We start from the raw sequence: 21,902 nt of genomic DNA on the forward strand, positions 1-21,902 counted from the left end.
CGAAATATACAAATGTTGCGTTTGAATCAACAGAATATTTTTTCCCTATCCTTTCTGCAATAGGGACATTAAATACAATTTTTAAAATCCGTTTAATTATTTAAAAAAATTGCTAGAACAGGCTGTAAGGAATGATGGAGGTGGGAAGTGGTGTTGGGGGAGGGGTGGTCACTCAGAACTTTGTACTGGGGTGGCACTTTGCCCTGGGGCAGCATTTTGCCCCGGGGTGGCATTTAGACATGTAAAGGCTCTGCATATGTGTAGGAGCAATACCCCATACTTGGGCAGTGACTGCATGTTTATATGTAGTCAATACTTTAGGAACTTATATGGCACTTGTACACACTGGAGTCGAGCAGTATTCTAGGTTTAATGGTGGATTGATACGACCGCATTCAGGCCACTACCCAATGTTAACCACTTCAGTACGAGTCAAATTCTTGCACACAGCATTGGCTGCCATATGTATGATGCATCACACTACTTGCATTATAGAATTATAAATTTACTGCTGTATTACTCATTCTCTTTTACTGTGAGTAATAATAAACACAGAAAACATGATCAAACCAGTTCACAGAATCCAGGGGTAACTCTTGTACAATTACAAAATATATAATCAAAATGCCGATACTGGCATCCTTGTGTACCTACTCGCGCCTCATGACGGCTACATAGGGGTCATTGTACCAAAGTGGTGAAAGAAGTACCAACACAGAATTTGCCTGGCAACAGATTTAGATTACTCTTAAATGCAGTTACTATGTAAACAATCAATCTGTTCCCCTACATTTGTCTTGCAGAAGACCCACAGTTCCCAAGTAACTAGGAATAGTCACTGTATGGGCCCATAGGTCACATGGTGTTGGGGAGGATACTGTTGTTGTCTAGGGATTATTTGTGCAGGGCATTATATGATGATATTTTTAATGTCTTATGTATGGTGGTTCCAGTGACCACATAGAAGATACTGAACAGCACATTCTGCATTGTCTGTTGAGCAGGGAAGGGAGAGGGCAAGAGATAGGGGTGAGTGGTTGTGAATGGATAATAAATTGACACAGCATGAAGCGATAAGAGGCAGAGAGGAAGGTGGAGGGGAGTAGAATATATAGGAAATGGAATGGGTGGGAGTGGTTTCTATGCCTTTTTCTTTTTTGGCTACCCCCCATGCAGGGGAAAAAAGCCTTTGGTATATGTATGTACAAAGCGTTTTCTGCTAGTCTTGTCTGTTTACTTACAAGTGAACAAGGCGGGAGGGTTGCCATGTAAATAGTGGGTGTAAATCCGCTTTTGGTGTCAGGCCCTGCTGTGTTGTGCAGCATTGCTTCTGATTAGGCATGGCTCCACATCCAAAAGGAGCCAAGATAAGAGGGAGGGAGGGAGTTTTGGATGGGTGAAGGGTGAGTGCATATTTTTGCTGGGTACCTCCCAGGGGAGTGGACAGGATGCAGGGATGACCCGTCATCCAGGAGGTGCCAAGATAAGAGGGAGGGAGGAGGGTGGAGGGGAGTGGAATATATAGGAAATGGAATGGGTGGGAGTGGTTTCTATGCCTTTTTCTTTTTGGCTACCCCCCCTGTGTAGGGGGGAAAAGCCTTTGGAATATGTATGTATGTATGTACCTCCCATAGCTAGCAGAGCGGATTAGGGCATCGTCATTTGTGGCGAAGTTCGAATGGATGGCAGTTCGAACCCTGCCACTGGCGAAGTGAACCAAGGGCATGGTTGATTAAATTCCACACTACAAAGTCCTCGAAAGGGGCACCGTCCTAGCCTTCTGATGAGAGGAGTTTGTGATGTAAAACCATATCACCTCCCATATAACAGGGAGGATGCCATTTGGTGTATACATACATATACCAAAGGCTTTTTCCCCTTACACAGGGGGTAGCCAAAAAGAAAAAGGCATAGAAACCACTCCCACCTAATCCATTTCCTATATATTCCACTCCCCTCCACCCTCCTCCCTCCCTCTTATCATTTGGTGTATAGATAGAATATATACACATATATACATGAAGTTCCAAATTGTTAATGACCTTTTATAATTTTATATTCTTTACAGGAAACCAGGAAGGGGATATGGCCATTAGCATTATCGAAGAACAAAATTCACTGGAAATGAGTCGTCCAAATAGCTCATATAATCAGGATCAGGAACAGGATGAAGAAGACTTGGAAGAATCTGAGAATGCTGATGCGGATGCCAGAAATACAAGTGATGCTAGTGATGCTCTCCCTTCCTCAGCAGACCCGAGTACACACGAATTGCCATTTGAAGAGCTGTCTCCAACCAGATACCAGGACAATATTTTTGGCGACGAGTTTTCAAGATCGTACAATGGAAATAACTTCACTTCTCCCAAACAGAAAGAAAATGCAGAGGTAAGAAACTATGAAATGTAGTGAAAGTTGAAATTGGAGTGGAGGAAGAACTGAAGTGCGCAAAGATGGTGAATGGGATGAGGAGGATATGTGGGAACAGAAGGAAGGTAATGAAAGACGGAATAAAAAAAATGAAAGCTGTGGTAGCGGAAAAAAAGGCATGTTATACAAGGAACATTAAAAAACCATGTATACAAGGAATGGTTGCTAGGAAGAAACAAGGAAGTATAAGAGAATTACAGAGTAAAGACGATGAAAATGAAATGCACTGCGAGGGAGGCAGATGGGAGGTGGGGGAGGGTTTTAACGGTTTTCCTTATAAGGGAGATGGATAGCCAAGGCATGCAGCTATCCAGACTTCATCCATCCCACACCCATCTGGATGGATTAAGGGAGCCTTGGATGCATAAGGAATGTCTTGTCAAGCAAGGAGGAGAGAGTGGGAAAGATCGGAATGAATGGAGAATGTGAATAGATGAAAGAATGATGCAGCCTGAAGGGATGTTCTTGTGAAGGGATGAGGATGGGGAGGCACATTGTCTCACTGCTTTCCTTTGACAAGATTAGTGTGGCAAGGGAGGGATTACCTTTAATCACAAGGTGCCAAAATGGGAGAGGTGATGGATGGGCTTTGATAGGTGTGAGGTGGACATGCGCTTTGGCACAGCCATCCCCCCCATATAAGAGAAAAGAGTCTGCTATGTATATACCTCAAAGTCCCACAGAAAAATGATGAAAAGGAGTTAAACAGGTGGTAAAGGAGAGGTTTAAAAAGGGTAGTTGAAAGGAGAGATAGTTGAATTATACTATGTGACTATTTATGTAATATAAAAGTTCATTGTGTTGTTTATTAGAGTTTTTTTTTTTTTACACAGGCAAGATGTAAGGAAGAGAATTTGGCTGGATCCTCAGAAGAATCACAAGAAGATCCCTTAGAAGGACCTAGTTGGAGATTCATTAACATTGAAAAACCTGTATCCAAGTCCGGAAGAAGACGATCTTCAAGTGCAGCTAAAAAGGCCAATCCAGGCAAAAGAAGGCACAGCTACTCTCGAATCAGCACTCAGAAGAACACCAGAAGGGGTCGTAGATCAAGTGTGCGTTTGGTTCTTCAGGACAGTGCCTGTAGTGCAAACGATAGTCATGTTTCAGAAACAGAGAATTCGTTAGTTGATGTAAGTTTGGATGGTGATGCAGCTGCTGATAAATCAAATAGTGAATGCTTACAATCTGAAAATACAAATGGCGGTGGTATTAACGTTAATGATGGTGCACAAGGTGACCTGATTCAGAATATACAAGATTCCGCTGAAGGTTTAATAAAAGATTCATCACTGAATGTTGGTGATGCCAGCTATTTAGCTTCACCTGCTACAATGCTGGCACGGCTGGAGGATCTGGAAGCAAAGAGAGGAAGGAAATCTCGTTCACGTTCTACAAGAAACTCTGGAAATATTGCAAAGGTATTGAAACACTCTAGTGACGTAGGTTCTCCAACAGTGAAGTTGAGAAGACTAAGTACCGAAGAAATTCATTCTAGCATGTATATGAAAGAAAGAATATGTGATGATGCCTTGCCAATGAACGGAAATGACAGTTACGGTGTTTCGGAAACCGACTCGGCCCTGCCTCTACCTCCGCCCCTTGCATGCTCACAAAACTTGGCACCTTTGCCCTGTGATTATTTGTTACCAGATCAAGATCTCACCTGTGTTATGGATGTCTCAATGGAAATGACTGAACCCGTTTCCAAGCTTATCCCACAGATTGCCCAGGACCCTCTAAATCCTGTTTCTGCTGATGAGAAGACCACAAAACAAGTAAAAGAAGTGACAACAAACAAGTTCTTTAAACCTCGCACTAAGGAAGTTCAAGATAATTCCAGAACACCAAGTAAAGATACAGAAAATTCCATCAAAACTCCATTTGATTTATCCCTAATGGAAACGACGGTAGTCATGCCACCTTACGTTTCAACCAAATTAGAAAAAGAAAATATTCATCCAAGCATGACGAGCATTCTCGATAATGACGTTAAAGAAGGAAGAAGAAGTCTAAAAATGGTGAACGTATCTGTTGTGCTAGAAGATGTCATGAGAACTCCAAAGTTATCTGAACACTTACAGTCTCATAAGCAATCCTTGTCAAAGGAACTCCCTGGGGATACCAAAGCTGTTCTGGAGAGCCCACGAGGACGAAAGAAAAAGGGTTCCAATCAAGAGAGAGCAAGTAAAAAGTCTTCATTTTCATCCGTAGAATCAGTTGAGGAAGATGTAGATTGGGTTCCTCCCGTGAAAAAAAATCAGAAGACTGTAAAAGATGAAGGTGAGAAGCCAGATTCCAGAAAACGGGCTTCAAAATCATCAAAATTATCTGTTGGTGCAATTGAAGTAGTGAAGAAAAGATCAAGAAAATCAAAGGCACCTGTTACCATCACCCAAGAGAAAGAACTTGTTAGCGAAATGCCTATTGACAAAATCAATTCCAGCTTTACTAAAGATGAAGGAGAACAGGAATCCCTTTCCCCAGTGAAGGACACCTTTTCACCCAAGAAGAAATACAAGTCAGCAGCAGCAATAATATCACCCATCAAGAACATGGATGAGAGAAATGGTAACAATGATGAAATTGTCACAAAGTTTATAAAACCAGCTAAGAGAAGAGGGAGACCCCCAGGCAATAAAAAGAATAGCATAGTGTCTAGGAGCATAACACCCAAGCCAACACCAGAAGTGTCTCCAAATACAACACTAGAGGTCACACCAAATGTATCACTGGAAAATAGCGTACAAAATGAAGAGGAAAGTTTACCAACAGAAAGCAAACCTGCAGGTTTGAAAATTGAAAGAACACCTGTTAAGAGGCCAAGGGTTCGGTCAAAGCCAAGAATCGGTGTAGGGAAGCCTAGAAAAAGGAAGACTAAAAGTTCCAAATTGTCCTTAACTTGTGGTGTCGGTGAATCTTTAGTAGATTTGGTAGATTTAGAGGCTCCAAAAGTAAATTCTAATTTGAACAATGCTGAACAACAAAATTCTAATACAGGTATGGAAGATCCATTGTTGGATTTGAATAATGAAGTAGTAGACTCTAGTGTAGACAAAATTTTAGACCAGAAACCAGAGGACACGCTGAAAGATAATAAAAGCAGTGTAGAGAATAAAAATAATACATGTCAAGATAGCGAGCCTCCTAAGTCGTTGCCTCTGATTGACGTAAAGAAAGAAATTGGGGATGGTCTAGAGTCTCTTTTAAGAAAAATTAAACAAGTGACTGATGGTTATAAAGATGCGGAAGATGGAGAGGCTCTACCAGACTTGGGAACAATAACATTCTCGGAAGAAGAGGACAAAAACAAAAACTCCAACCAAAGGAAAAATCTCATGACTGGTAAGTGTTTTATGAATTTATTATTTTATTGTTTATGAGTTAATAGGAAGCTCACCGGTTGAGTAGGTTAGGGTGTCATTACTGGCGGCGAAGGTCGAGTGGATGGCAGTTCGAATCCTGCCACAGGTGAAGTTGAACCAAGGGCATGGTTCATTAAATGAAGAAAGAACTACATCATGCAGAAGACACTGAACGCCTCATCCTACATTGCCCTACTGTAGCCATACCAGGACAACATAATACCTCTTCCATCAGTGACTGATTAATACTTGTTGCCAAATACTTGGGAGTTGTAGGTCGTCTGTAAGAGAGGCTTGGGGCAGTGGATTGATTGATTGTATGGATGTGTTGTGAGGAGCAGATAGTAGGTTGTTGTGTATATATATATATATATATGTATATATATATATATATATATATATATATATATATATATATATATATATATATATATATATATATATATATATATATATATATATATATATTAGGGAGGTTTTAGTGTAGTTATTCTACCTTGTAAGGCGGGAAAACCTTTGGTATATACGAGTAGATAGTCATTATTTATAATATTTTGATTTTTGCAGTGTGTCTATGTTTTCTTGATTGTAGGGAACTATACTATGGGGGTGCAGTTGAGTGTAGTTCTCTATTTCAATCAATCATTGCCTCAAATTTCAATAAATGGAAAACCCACAACCTGACAGTGGTTGGCAACGGTCCTTGGAACCTCCCACAGACCTTTCTGGGGAGTAACTGAACTGTTCTCTGTGTCAGATCAGTGTGGGGCTTTTCCAATGTTACTAGCTCAAAGTTGTAAGGAGAGGAGAGCAGTTACATACTGTCAGCCTTCTATGTGTGAAAAAGTAGAAGAAATACAGCTGAAGATGATAGAGAGATAACTTGGGCCCTGTCTGGATACTATGTCTCAACTCCGAGGGTTGTAATTTCTTAGTAGAGGTGTGGGGGGGTTGGTTTTGAAAGTAGGCAGCTTCACTGTCTGTCATATAGGACTACTACATGCAGGTACCCATCATTGGTCCCTGCTGTATTTCAAGGAATAATGGTTGCCATAGTTGAATATGAAATTTAGGAGATATTAATTGCTGGGAAGGTGATGGGCAATCTTTGCTTGGTTGAAGTGGGGAGATTTCTTTTTCTATGCCTAGTGGCCTCACTTTGCAGGTAACGGTTGAGTCAGATGGAAAAAAATGTATTACTGGATAAAAAAAGAAAAAAAAGAAAAAAGAAAATTGGTCATTTTAGTTATTTGAGTATCACATACAAAGCACTTTTTGTATGAAATGGTTTTGTATTTCGAGGAAATGCCATAGCTAAATAGGAGTGTTAGAAGATAGTAAAAGACTGAAGTAAAGAATTTTTAAGATTAGAGTAAACAAGAAAGTGATGGAGTGTCAGTAGCTACATTTATACATATTGTAGTTCCATTGTAGTGGGCAGGGTGCAGGGATGACCCGTCATCCAGGAGGTGCTCAGATGAGAGGGAGGGTGGGAGGGGTGTGGAGTGTATTTAGGGATGAAATGGGTGGGAGTGTTTTTATGCCTTCCCCTTTTTGGCTACCTCCCTTGGAAGGGGGAAAAAGCCTTGGTATATGTATGTATGTATGTAGTTCCATTTATACATATTTATACAAAAGCCTTTATTCCCCATATTAAGTGTAATAATAATAATAATAATAATAACAATAATAACTAACAACAGTAACGACAATAACAACAATAACAATATACAGTTTATTGGGTATAGCAGCATTACTGCTGAAAATATACATCCTACAAGATTATAACATTGTGAAACTATGACAGTGAAAAGATGTGTGTGTGTGGGGGGGGGGGGCTGTGTCTTGCTGCATTGCTTCTAACCTGGACAGTAGGCAGGAGACAGGGATAACCCTTCATCCATGAGAAACTAAAGTTAGAGGGAAATAAGAGAAGTGGATAGGAGTGGAATGGAATGGGTGGGAGTGGGTGCATGACTTTGACAGGACTACCTCCCTTATCCACTTCAATATTACTCGAATATTCGCGCACACATTAGCTACCTGATGTAAGATGATGCATCACAATACTTGCATTATGAAATATAAAGTTACGGCTGTTGTACTCGTTCTTTTTCACCCGGAATGGAACCATGGAAAAAGTGACCAAGCCGGTTCACAGAATAAGAGGGTCACTCAGCTACAACTACATACATACATATACCAAAGGCTTTTTCCCCCTTACATGGGGGGTAGCCAAAAAGAAAAAGGCATAGAAACCACTCCCATCCATTCCATTTCCTATATATTCCACTCCCCTCCACCCTCCTCCCTCTTATCTTGGCACCTCCTGGATGACGGGTCATCCCTGCATCCTGTCCACTGCCCTAGGTCAGAAGCAGTGTCGCAAGACACAGCACATCCACAGCAAGGCCGCTTCATAAATTCGGCGACCCCCCCTCTCCGTCCCCCCATGCAGAAAAGGAGAAGACGGGGAGAAATCCCTTCGGGCTGCGTCATTTTTTTCTCATACATACTTCCTCACCCCCCATCCCCCACCCATTTCCCCTCATGCATCACAGCATCATCACAGCTTCATCTATACACAGCTGCAACTACAAAATAGATATAATCAGAAAGCAGAGGCTGGCATCCTCGTGTTCATTTGTGACTCGTGATGCCCATGGAGGTGTAATTGTATACAAGGGCTTAAAAGGGGGAAAGAAGCCTTTGGTATATAGATAGAAATAAGGAGGGTGGCAGAGTCAGTGTATACATTTGCTGTGATTCTTATGCGAGAAATTGGTCAGACTCTTTGGACCGGTTGGTCCTAAAATGTGTAATAACTCTATTCAGACCTTAACATAATTTAACACCATATATACATAACCATTACACTATTTGATAACTTATACCTGATACTGAATTTAGATTTATTAATATTTACCTTCATCTATACATAGTAAATCACTATTATTATTATTATTATCTATACCCAAAATTGAATCTAAGAATTTAACAATTCGGCGTCTATGACCTTGGCAGTTACGACGCCAGATAACCTTTAATCAATCAATCAATCAATCTTATGTGAGAAAAATAAGAAAAAGGAATCCCAAGGTCTTCTGAGCTGCAAATGGGTGAACATGGTGGTGGTATTTGCGTTTCCTGCCCCATAATGCTACTTGTAATGGAATATTAAGAATTGGAACAGGAGTGGGTGAAAGTGTACTTTATTCTGACATTGGAGACAGTTGCTGTCTCAAGGTCTTATTTGTGTAGGGTTTACCTTATTCCATCAGTATTGACTAAAACATGTTTTTCGTTTAAGCAGCAATATATAACATATTAGAACAAGTTTACACATCTTTATATCAAAGTTCTTTGTCCCCCTATACTCTCTCCTTGTACATCTCATAATCTTTCACCTATACCTAAAATTTTCTCTTATCTCATACCTTCGCAATTTCTGTCACTAACTGCCTTAAACCCTCCTCAGCTCCTGCCTTGAATGCACTGTTAACATAAGAACATAAGAATGAAGGAGACTGCAAGAGACCATAAGGCCTACACTAGGTAGCTCTGTATCCATCACCACCTGTCATCCCCATCCATAAAGTTGTCTAATCATTTCTTAAAACAACTGATAGTTTCAGGGCTTACTACATGGTTACTAAGTTTATTCCATTCGTCGACCACCCTATTAGTAAACCAATTCTTGCCTATTTCCTTTTTAAATCTAAATTTGTCCAGTATATAACCATTACTGTTGTCTGCAAACAGTAATTTTTTTTTACCTGGTGTAACGTTTTGGTTTGTGTAGGCTACGTAAGGGGGACTTAATGCCGGCGAGATAAACTCTATAGGGGGAGTTATTTTCTATTTATTTGTAAAAGGAGAATCTCGGAAATAAAACAAACTACAAATGGGCCCTGTGGGCAAAATACAGTAAGTGCCGGGCCTTGACCTCGGGCACACCTGGCTGGCAGGCTTGACCTGCTCAGCTCTGGCTGGTAGGCTCTTGACTTGCCCAGCTCTGGCTTTCTTGGTGACGTAGTTGTCGTTAATAAAGGGGGTTAGTAGGTTGTCGTAAGTAAAAGTGTTAGTTGCTATTTTTAGGCTTTGGAGTTAATTCTACTTATTGGGGTTAGTCGTATGGTTGGTGGGTATGGTTAGGTATGTTATATATATGTTAGCTTATGGGTGATATAATAAGGGGTCACTTATAATAAAGGGGGTTTAATGGGTTAGTCTGGTGGCATTTGGCATGTTCGTGGCAATATCCTGTTTTGTCTGATTTCTGCTGCGTTAGATGTGTGTTCTGGGAAAGCAAGGTAAGCAAGAGGGAAATCTCGCTATGTTGCAAGCATGTGGATCATGTGCGTGGTAGGTGATAGTTAGTAATGGTTACACTTAGGCATTGGGTAGGAAACGAGGGTGACCCTTCATCCGCAAGAAGCAGAGATAAAAGGGGAATGATTGATGGGTAGGGTGCCTTAGCTGGCTACCTCCCTTGTAAGGGGGAAGAAGACTATTGATATACTGATAGATAGGTCATTCTTGTGTAATACGATCTTTGTTGGACATTGATACATTATAGTTATTGCAGGTGTGGAAGCAATAAAATCACTCAATGCTCTGGATGGTATTGAGGAAGTCTCAGCAGACCCAGGATGTAAAAAGGAACTTCAGGAGGAAGAGAGAAATAGGGTGTTAGAAGCAAAAAAGAGCATTGATGTAGCTGATTTGAAGATAGAAGTTGAAGAAGAGAACAGAGAGCACAGGAGGAGAAGAACCACAGCTGTAACTACCTACAAGGAAATTCCACTTAATTGGTAAGTTTTTTAACTGTTTCAAAATGTATTTTACCCTGTCTATATCTTCACTATTTTGTTCTTGATTGAAAAAACTGAGGATAAGAGTTTTCTTTGTCAATTATTTGGTTATAGTTTTTATATATAACAGTGCCAGATATTTTCTTTGTAGTTTTTATTATCCAGCTCTTTCACTTTTCCAACAGTAAAATGCGTCAAACCAAGGGGAACTCTGTCAGCATAAAAATTAAGCCACAGGTCAGCAAAAGCAAGTCGTAGTTGGAAACCTTCGTTTTGGAGGAAAGGGCTGCAAAGGAAGAGGCCTTTTTTCGACTTTGCAACCATTTTATCCAATTTACAGCAGAATTACCTTCATGATACAAAAACAGCCTGAAATATGTGACCTTTTTATTTAGGAATATTTGAATGAATGTCTTAGATATGCCTTCATATGTATGTATCAGTGGTGTGACTTCATACTTTAGTTTGTAGGACCATAGATCTAAGACTGATAGTCTTCTTAGGACTAAATGTTGAATGTTTGGTAGAAACCATAGTATAAAGTATAGTGGAAGTACTCTTATTTTATGCACATTGCTAAAAAGATAGGAACTTGACTTTGGAGATACGATGTCCACAGATATATATTTCACTGTGGTATATGCCATTTTTATTTATGAGGATGTTAATCTTTTTATGAATAACCAGTAGGCATTTATCAAGTGTCCCTTTACCAAAAGAGAGAATGGCTGCAAGTGGTAAATGTCATTTTTATTTACGAGGATGTTCATCTTTTTATGAATAACTAATAGGGGTGGTTCAAAAAGAGAGAATGGTCGCAAATGGGTTTTTCCACGAACTTGGAAATGGTATTCACATTGTTCTTCATGTTTCCTGTGTTCATCCTATAAAGGATATGAAATGAGGCCCAATATATTGTATTAAGTGTGGAAAATAGTGGAGAAGGGTGCAATAAGTATCTGTACTTTTTGAACCAAAAAAAAAAAAAAACTTGTTCATATTGTTTCTTTGAATTGGAGGTAGATACCTTTACATTAATTTACAATGTCTGTACACCAAGGGATTTTTCCCCCATATAAGGGGGGTAGCCAAGTCTGAAGGCATGTGCCCACTCCCATCCACCACCCTCTCATCTTAGCTCCTTATGGATGAAAGGTCATCCCAGCATCGTGCCCACTGCCCTGGGTCAGAAGCAGTACAGGAAGACACAATACATCCACAACAAGGCCACTTCACTTAATTGGTGACCCCCCCCTTTCCATCCCCTCATGCAGAAAATGGAGAAGATGGGGAGAAATCCCTTTGGGCTGCATCAATATATTGTTCACAAATAAAATACTCCCTACTCCCCATCCCCTGCTCCCTCCCATTCTTGCATTACAGTATCATCCACACACAGCCTTTCTCCACATGCCTTTATCTCCTGCCTTCTCCTTTCTTTGCTCAATAGACACCCCCTCTTGCTCAAAGCCCCCCTCACTCACTCCATCCATTTTGTCCTTGGCCGTCCTCTCAAGTTCACTTCATCCACCTCTGCCCCCCCCTGCACTCTTTTATTAATGTTTCTTCCCTCATTCTTTTCATTAGCCCAAACCATCTCGATAGTCTTTCATCAGCCCTATCTGTCATCTCCTTTTCCATCCCTGCTCTCCTCCTCACCTCCTCAATTCTCACTCTATCCAACCTTGTAACCCCTACCATACTTCTCAGACATTTCATCTTAGCCTCTTCAGTAAGAGTCAAATTCTTGCACGCAGCATTGATGCCTGAGGTAGGATGATTGATGCATCGCAATACTCGGATTATAAAATATAAAGTCACTGCTGTATTACTCATTCTCTCACTGAGTACTGATAAACACAGAAAACATGATCAAGCCAGTTCACAGAATTCAGGGGTCACTTAGCTATAACTACAAAATAAATGTAATCAAGACGTCAACACCAGCATCTTCGTATACCCACTTGCGTCTCATGATGCTGATGCAGGCGTCATCATATGGAAGAGGGTAAATGCAATTCAATTTCTCTCTGTCTCTCTTAAATTACAAGTCTCCATTCCTTACAGTGTTGTCAGCACAATCACCCCTTCATATTATCCTCTTTGCATCCGTTCCCAGATGCCTATTTCTCGTGACACTTTCATTCCCCAAGGCATTTACATGCTTCTCTCAGTCTACAGTTTACCTCCACACCTCCCTTTCCTGCTATGTGCAACCCTAAATTAAGACTTCCAATGCTCTGCCATCATCTCCCTTGTACATCTCATCACATTACTTTCACTGGCATTTACCTTCAACTTTCTCCTGTTGCATACCTTCCCAATCTACAATTTACCTCCACCTCCACTCCCTTTCCTGCCACATGCGACCCAAAATACCCCAAAATATTCAGTTCCTCTAGCCTCTCTCATTTAAGACTAACTTCCAATTCTGCCATTGTCTCTCCTTGTACATCTCATCACCTAACATTTACGGACATTTACCTTCAACTTTCTCCCATCTCATATCTTCCCAAACTCCATCACTAACTGCCTTTATTCCCCCTCTAACCTTGCCACAAGCACAGTGTCATCAACAAACAATAATTGGCTCACTTTTCTCCATTTTCTTTAGCCATCTCCAGTCCCCAGCCCAATACCTTCGCATTTGCTTCCTGCACCACCGTATCCATGTACACATCAGCCATGGCAACATGACACCCTTATTAAGCCCCATCTTTATCACAAACCACTCACTCTCTCCATCTCCAAATATAACAGTGTCTACTCTTGTAAAAACTCTTGACTGTCCTTAACAGCTTTCCCCCAATCCCATATATCTGCAAAACCTTCCACAGTGCTTTCCTTTCTACCCTGTCATAATCTTTTTCCAAATCCATAAAAACCTAAAAAACATCCTTACCTTTTGCTAAAGCTTTCTCACATATCTGTCTTACTACAAAAATCTGATCCATGCAACCTCTACCTTTGCTAAACCCACTGTTCTTTACCAGTTATACTCTCTGTTCCTCTCCTAATCCTCTCAGTTAAAGCCCTCCCATAAGCTTTCCCAGCTGCACTAGACAAACTAATCCTTGTAAAGCTATATATCTTATTTGTCTCCTTTTCCCTTGTAAATCAGAACCATACAGGCATTCCTCCAGTCCTCTAGCATTCTACCCTCCCATAGACACACATCAAACAGCCTCACTAACCAGTCCACTATTACTATAACTCCCTGCTTTAGCCACTCTGCATGACTCCTATCTAACCCAGGTGCCTTCCCTGCTCTCATCATTTTCAAAATTACTTGCACCACATTTTTTTTTTTTTTTTCCATTTTCCTCTTCCATCACTGTCATCTTAATGCCTCCCACGGCTACCACCAATGCCTCCCTATCCTCCACATTCAATTGCTCTCTAGATTACTCTGTCCATCTTTCCCTTACTACCTCCTCTTCTGTTAAAATATATCCATCTGTACCTTTTACCTTCTCTATTTGACACCCCCTTCCCTTCTCTTAACTTCCTTCTGAAACACCTTTTTATTACTTAAAAATATTCTGTCATACTCCTCCCCCATTTTACATCTGCTCTCCTGTTTGTGTCCTTTATCTTGTAGTTTGCTTTTCTCTTTTTTTCTTTTCTTTTGCTTTACCCCGTATAATTCTTTAGTCCTACTTAGCAACCAATCCTTGAATGCTCACTTCTTCTCATCTACTACCTTCTTCACTCCATCATCCCACCACTCACTACCCTTTCTTCTATTCTCTCCCATCCTCCCTGTTCCACATACCATCACCCTGTCAATTCCTCCATGAAACACTCCTGTTCCTCTTTCACTCCTCCCTCTACTCCTTTACCACCTCCCATGCCTCTCTCAGCTTCTGATATGCTCCTTTTCCTTCTTTCTTAAACAATTTACTCTAAACACCTCTGTATAGGGTGGAAACTTAGAATATGAGAGGCTGAGAGAAGTATATTGTATTGTATTATAAGTAGTGTATTGGTATGTATTTGAGATCAAATGTACATGTATTTGAGATGAAATGTCTGAGAAGTATGGTACAGGTTACAAGGTTGGATAGAGTGAGAAACGAGGTGAGGAGGAGAGCAAGGGTAGAAAAGGAGATGGCAGATAGGGCTGATGAAAGTTTATTGGGGATGGTTTGGACATATGGAAAGCATGAGTGAAGATCTATATACCAAGGGCTTTTTCCCCATTAATAGGGAGACAGCCAAGTCAAAAAGCAAGCACCCGCTCCCACACATTCCTACTAGTAAGGAGATAGGTGTGTGGTGGAGTGGAAGGTTTCTTTAAGGTTAATGTGGATGAAGGTGAAACTGGGAAGATGTGGGTCTTTGTAAGCACATATAGGCCTGGCAGTGAGAAAGGTGAAGAAGAAAAGGAGGCTTTTTGAGTAGAATTAAACGAGTGCTTAGAGAATTTTTAGAGGGATGTCAATGTAGTGCTTTTGGGAGATCTCATTGCTAGAGAAGGGAGTGAAACAATGGACAGAGTGGTTGGGAAGTGTAGAGTGCCAGGTAAAAATCATAGTTGAGGGTTGATGGTTGTGATGTGTTTAAAAAGAGTTGATGATAGTTAATGCAGTGTTTAGGAAAAAGGTCAAGTATAAGTACACATAGGAGAGGATGCTGGATAGAAGGGTGGTTCATAAGGCATTAATTGACTAAGGGTTGGATTTTTTTAATGCATGTGAGTGTGATACAGATGAGAGCAAAAAGGAAGAGATAGGCAGTACATTTCTGAAATGGAAGATGGATGTGTTGGCATTAAGTGAAACTAAGTTGAAAGGGAGTGGTGATTTTGAGTTTTGGAGTGCAGTAGAGTGAGTGTCAGAAGTGAGGAGAGGATGAGGGAGGGAAGGGGTGGCTCTGTCGGTGAGGAGATGTGAAAGTATGTGATGGAGTGGAAGAAAGCAAATTCAAGGTCAGTGTGAATGAAAGTGAAACTGGGATGGGAGATGTGGGTCTTTGTAAGCACATATGGGCCTGGTGGTGAGGAAAGTGAAGAGGAAAGAGAGGCTTTCTGGATAGATTTGAACGAGAGGTGCTTCGAGTTAAATTTCTAAATGAGAAGGAAGAGGAGTATCATGAGAAACTGAGAGAAGTGTGGGAGGTGGTGAAGAATAGAATAGAGGTAGGAGTAGGGGAGGAATGGGGATGTTTCAAAGAGGGAGTGACAAGGTGTGCAAAGATGGTATGTGGAACAAAGAGGATGGGAGGGAACAGAAGGAAGGGTAGTGAGTGGTGGGATGATGAAGTGAAGAAGCAAGCTTTCAGGGATTGGTTGTAAAGATGGAAGAAACATATGAGAGGTACAAAGAAAAGAAGAGAAGCAAAACAAGATAAAGGGGAGTCAGATTCTTGTGTGCAGTATCAGATGCCTGATGTACGATGAATCAGTGATGCATCACAATACTCGCGTTATAAAATACAAAGTTGGAGCTGTGTTATTCATTATTTTTCACTGAATATATTAACCACGGAAAATGTGATCACAAACCAGTTCACAGAATACACGGTTCTTTCAGCTACAACTACGAAATGGATATAATATGCCGATGCTGGCATCTTTGTCTATCCACTAATGCTTCATGATGCCTATGTTGGCATAATTGAATGGAAGAGGTTAAGGGAGTTTGTGACGGAGTTTGGGAAGATATGTGGTAGGAGAAAGTTGAAGGTAAAAGTAAGGTGATGAGATGTACAAGGGGAGAGGATGGCTGCATGTTGGAAGTCTTAAAGGAGAGAGGGAGGAGGAATTTGATAGTTGATGGGGTCACATGTGGCAGGAAAGGGAGGATTGAGGGTGGAGGTAAATTATAGATTGCGTGATTGGAGAATGGCTGTGTATAGATGGTACTGTTATGCAAGGAAGGGGTGGGGAGGGGGTGGGGAATGGTTATGTACAAATGATATCTTGACACAGCTTGAAGGGATTTCTCCTTGTCTTCTCTTTTTTCTGTGTGAGGGGGACAAAGAGGGGAGGTTGCCAGTTAAGTAAAGTGGCTTTGTTGTGGATGTACTGTATCTTGCTGCACTGCTTCTGACCCAGGGCAGTGGGTGGGATACAGGGATGACCCTTCCTCTATGAGGAGCTAAGATAAGAGGGAAAGGGTGGTGGATGAGAGCGGAACCAGAGCCACACATCATTATGTCTATGTTAGAAGAAATCTGTATTCATAGAGAAATGGTGCTACTTTATTGGGATTGACCCTCTGTTATACTGCCCCCCCCAACCCCCACCACCTGACCCACCCATATTACCGGGTACATGCCCTGCACACTTCTTTGTATATATATTTCCATTTTCACCTCTGTTCCCTGTGGTAGGGGGAAGAAAGAATACTGCCAGAGTCTTCCCACTTGGGTGATAAAGGCCACAAAAATGGGATAGTGATGGAACTAGGCATCCTGATCTCAATAACCCTAAGGGGTACATTCCTACGAGAAATCGTGACAAAGGAGCGGGGAGGAGTTTTCCAGAGAACCCTAAGGTTGGTCTTTAAACTTAAGTGGGTGTGGTAGAGATAGAGTAAAAGGGAAGAGATAGGCAGTATGTTTGTGAGAAGGAAGGTGGATGTGTTGGCATTAAGTGAAACTAAGTTGAAAGGGAGGGGTGATTTTATACTTGGCAGTGTAGTGGGGAGGGTGTTGGTAGTGAGGAGATGAGTGAAAAAAGATAGTAAAGAGGTGTGTTGGGGGGTAGAGGTGGATGGAATGAATTTGATTGGACGATCAAAGATGAAATGGATAGATGTATTGAGAGGAGCTTTGAGCAAGAGTGGGATGGTTGTTGAGCAAAAAAGGGAGAAGGCAGGATATAGGGTTAAGTGGATAATGGCTTTGTATAGATGATCATGTGATGCAAGGATGGGAGGAGGAGGTGGAAGTGGTTATGTGTGGGGATTTCTCTCCATTTCAATTTTCTGCATGAAGGGACAGAGTGGGGGGTCACCAACTAAGTGAAGTGGCCTTTCAGTGGATGTACTGTGTCTTGCTGCATTGCTTCTGACTTTGGGTAGTGGATTTGATACAGGGATAATCCTTCATCCATGATAAACAAAGATGAAAAGGTGGATGGGAATAAGTACATGCCTTTTGATTTGGCTACTTCCTTTAAAGGGGGGAAAAGCCCTTGGTATATAGATTGATAATTGATAGATTTATTTTTATTTTATTTTGTTTATTTTTATTTTATCTTATTCTCTGGATTTAACACATTGCCTCTGACACAGGGCAATGGGAAAGATGCAGGGATGACCTGTCATCCAGGAGGAACCAAGAGAAGAGGAGGGAGGGGTGGTGAATGGGAGTGGAGTGGAGTTGGTTGGGATGGAATGGGTGGGAGTAGAATTATGCCTTTTGACTTTGGCTACCTCCCTTGTAGAGGGGAAAAGCCCTTGGTATATGTATGTATGTATGTATTTTATTTATTTTTATTTAATTTAATTTCATTCAATTTTATTCACTGGATTTAACAATGCGATTATGTAATGCCCCATGCACAATGAAGTCTTTATTTTGTTAATTTGTTCTTCCCCCAAAATGTGGTAATTAATTTGTATGATGTCGTTTCATTTTTACCTCTCCCCTAAAACATGTAGCGCTCATGTTGAGAGACGAGAATAAATATTTATAAAGGGTAAGGATATGGTATGAATCTAGCTTCATCCTTGAGTAATGGAGAAGGAAACATTAGTCAAATAAAATAATGAATATTATTATATCTGTCTATTATTTTCCCATACTCATTGTTTAGTTGATACGGGATAGGATTAAGTTGAAAATAAATCTGGATAAAAGTAAGATGATGAGGTACAAGGGATGATTACAGCAGTGGGCTGGAGATAAGTCTCAAATGATGGATAGATGAAGTGAATAGTATTTAGGGGCATGTGTAACAAGAAATGGAGGATGGGGGTTGAAGGTAAATTCAGAGTGAGGGAAGCAAGTAAACGTCTATTGTGATGAAGAGGTTTGGAGTGGGAAGGGTGGCTGCATGGGAGCTTGCTTGAAGAGACTGTGAGGACTGGCATTGGCATGTAAGTGAAGCAATGCACTTCCTGGGGTATGGCCCTAACTAATGATGAGACAAAAATGCCTCTTTGGAGCACTGCATGCTTCATCTGTCTATAACGACTCCCTACATCATGTTAAAGAGGTACTGAGGGATGATGAAGAAGAAGAAAAAAAAAGAAGACTGTGTCTACAATACTGGGATAGATTTGAATTGTAGGGTTAGAAGAAAGAAGATTAAATGTGTTTGAGAAGTATGATAGGGGTTACAAAGATGGACAGAATGAGAAATGAGGTGTAGAGGAAGCTGGCATATATAGTGAAGAAAGAATACCAGGATAGGTTGGTTTATGGAAAGATTGAGAGTGTGATGAGACAGGCTGAGACGGTTGGGGTACATTATAACATTATTTCATAAGATTAATTATTTATCAGAACATTGGTTCCATAAGTAGGTGGTACCTTCCCCCTAGGATTGGTGGGAAGATCTGGGGTGGGGTGGCGACATTTGTAGTTGATAGATAAATTTATCTATTTTCATTATTGTTTTATTATTATTATTATTATTATTATTATTATTATTATTATTATTATTATTATTATTATTATTATCATTATTATGGGGGGACGGAGAGGGGGGTCGCCGATTTAATGAAGCGGCCTTGCTGTGGATGTGCTGTGTCTTTCGACACTGCTTCTGACCCAGGGCAGTGGAAAAGGTGCAGGGATGACCCGTCATCCAGGAGGTGCTAAGATAAGAGGGAGGGTGGAGGGGTGTGGAGTGTATTCAGGGATGGAATGGGTGGAAATGGTTTTATGCCTTTTTCTTTTTTGGCTACCTCCCTTGTAAGGGGGGAAAAAGCCTTGGTATATGTATGTATGTATGTATGTATGTACAGTATGTATGTATTGTAATTATTATTATTATTATTATTATTATTATTATTATTATTATTATTATTATTACTATTATAATTATTATTATTTTATTATTATTATTATTATTTTTACAAGATCTGAATGATAAAATACATGTCATAAACATTTAATGTTCTCCGTTAGTTCTTGAATTGTTCGAGGTTTATTTACATAAACTCGTTCTTTCAAGTAGTCCCACAAAAAGAATTCTGGTGCCATCAAATCAGATGAACGGAGAGGTCAAACAAATCTATTAATTTTCAGAATTATTCGTTCACGGCAATATATACATGTATATCCAATCATTTTCTGACAGTCGCATGCCGGATTCGAACCCACTGCTATCGGCCTCCCGTAAGATCACCTTCACAGAGCCTTAGACCAGTACACCACTGTGAAGGTGATCGTACGGGAGGCCGTTAGCAGTGGGTTCGAATCCTGCATGCGACTGTCAGAAAATTATCGGATTGATGTCGCTGTTACTAGCGAATTTCTCTCTCATATATATATATATATATGTATATATATAGATATATATATATATATATATATATATATATATGTATATATATATACATACATACATATATATATATATATATACATGTATATATATGTAAGTATATATATATGCATATATATATATATATATATATTATTTGGATGATGGAGAACATAAACACAGGGGAAAGCTCGGAACCCTGTGTTTAGGTTCTCCATCATCCAAATAATTTGTCTAAAATACTTATCAATATATATATATATATATATATATATATATATATATATACACATACATATATATATATATATATACACATACATATATATATATACATATATATATATATATATACAAATTAATTAAATCAGCCATTCTGAGTCCACTGCTGAACAAAGGCCTCCTTCATAGTATTCCGTGATTCACACGACCGCGCCAACCTCTGCCACGTCACTCCTGCAAACTTCTCAATCTCGTCTCTCCATCTCCTGCCTGGTCTCCCTCTTCCACGCTTCCTATCTCGCGGCGTCCACTCAGTAATACCCTGGCTCCATCGCTCATCTGTTGTTCACACCAACTTACCTGCCCAATTCCACTTCCTCTCTTTCATCGCCTCCAAAATATCTTTCACTCTAGTCTGCTCTCTCACCCAACTTGCTCTCTTTTGGTCACTCAGCGTTATTCCCATCATTGATTTCTCCATTCTCTTCTGCGCAGTCCTTAACTCTGTTTCCATCGCCTTCGTCAGTTTCCAAGTCTCACACCAGTGTATTATTGCTGGCATAATGCATTGATTGTAAACTTTACTTTTCAAACATTTTCCAACCAAATGTAATATGTCTTTTTATTTCATTATCATGATCTTTTGTCACTTTCACCATTTGGCCTAAATAATTATACTCCTCAACTTCTTCAAGACTCTCACCATCAATTACAATATCTTTACTTTGAACTTTCGTGTTGAACATTACTTTGGTTTTGGTCTTATTAATTTTTAAACCTATTTTGCGACTTTCCTTGTTCAGATCACTCAGCATCTCTTGCAAGTCTTCTGCTCTTTCTGAAATAAGAATAATGTCATCCGCAAATCTTAGGTGGTTTAAATATTCGCCATTAATCTTCAAACCTATCTCCTCCCAACTCAACCTTCTGAAAAAATCTTCCAAGCAAGCTGTAAATAATTTGGGTGAAATGGTATTGACTTGCCGTACTCCTTTTTTGATCTTGATCTTTTCTGAATCTTTGTGTAGTCGAATTATAGCGGTACCTTTCGCATAAATCTTTTCTAAAACCCTTACGATCTGTTCGTTTGTACCCTGATTGCGTAGCGAATTTAGTATTGCTATTTGCTCTACCGAGTCAAAGGCCTTCTCGTAATCTACAAAAGCTAAACACAGAGGTATAGTGTATTCTGTTGTTTTCTCAATTAGTTGGTTAATCGCCTGCAAATGGTCTAGAGTCGAGTATCCGCTCCTAAAACCTGCTTGTTCTCTCGGTTGGTTTCCATCTAAAACTTGACTCAGTCTATTTGTAATTTTGGAGAATACTTTGTATACATTTGATAGTAAGCTAATCGCTCGATAGTTACTAAGGTCTTTCTGGTCTTCTTTTTTATGAAATGTAAAAAGTATTAAAGTGACCGAGCGCAGACATGCTTTAGGAAGACAGCAAATGATATGTTTGAAAGATAAAATGTAGAAATCATTAACTGCAGAGAGAGAATGGTAAAAAGAGTAGAAGAATTTTACCAAGAGCTTTGCTCGTCGAAGACCGTAGTTGAGTCAGTAAATTCATCTGTAGACGTTAGTAGTGTACCAGAGATTACAAAGGAAGAAAATAGAATTTGCTTTA

At 40.1% G+C, this 21,902-nt stretch overlaps 1 protein-coding gene across 6 annotated transcripts in view; it reads left to right on the forward strand.

Moving 5' to 3' along the window:
* Positions 1–14,498, forward strand: part of LOC143025004 (uncharacterized) — a 45,551-nt gene extending 31,053 nt beyond the window's left edge. For all 6 annotated transcript variants that reach the window (XM_076184608.1, XM_076184603.1, XM_076184605.1 and 3 more), the window contains 4 exons: positions 2,069–2,388; positions 3,264–5,775; positions 10,384–10,609; positions 10,795–14,498. In XM_076184608.1, coding sequence (XP_076040723.1) covers positions 2,069–2,388; positions 3,264–5,775; positions 10,384–10,609; positions 10,795–10,867 — 3,131 coding nt within the window. In that variant the 3' untranslated portion in view covers positions 10,868–14,498. The remainder of the gene's footprint in view (positions 1–2,068; positions 2,389–3,263; positions 5,776–10,383; positions 10,610–10,794) is intronic.
* The last annotated feature ends 7,404 nt before the right edge of the window (positions 14,499–21,902 follow it).

Source organism: Oratosquilla oratoria, chromosome 4, assembly GCF_046742065.1.
Source record: "Oratosquilla oratoria isolate Oo_2021 chromosome 4, ASM4674206v1, whole genome shotgun sequence".
Lineage (NCBI taxonomy): Eukaryota > Metazoa > Arthropoda > Malacostraca > Stomatopoda > Squillidae > Oratosquilla > Oratosquilla oratoria.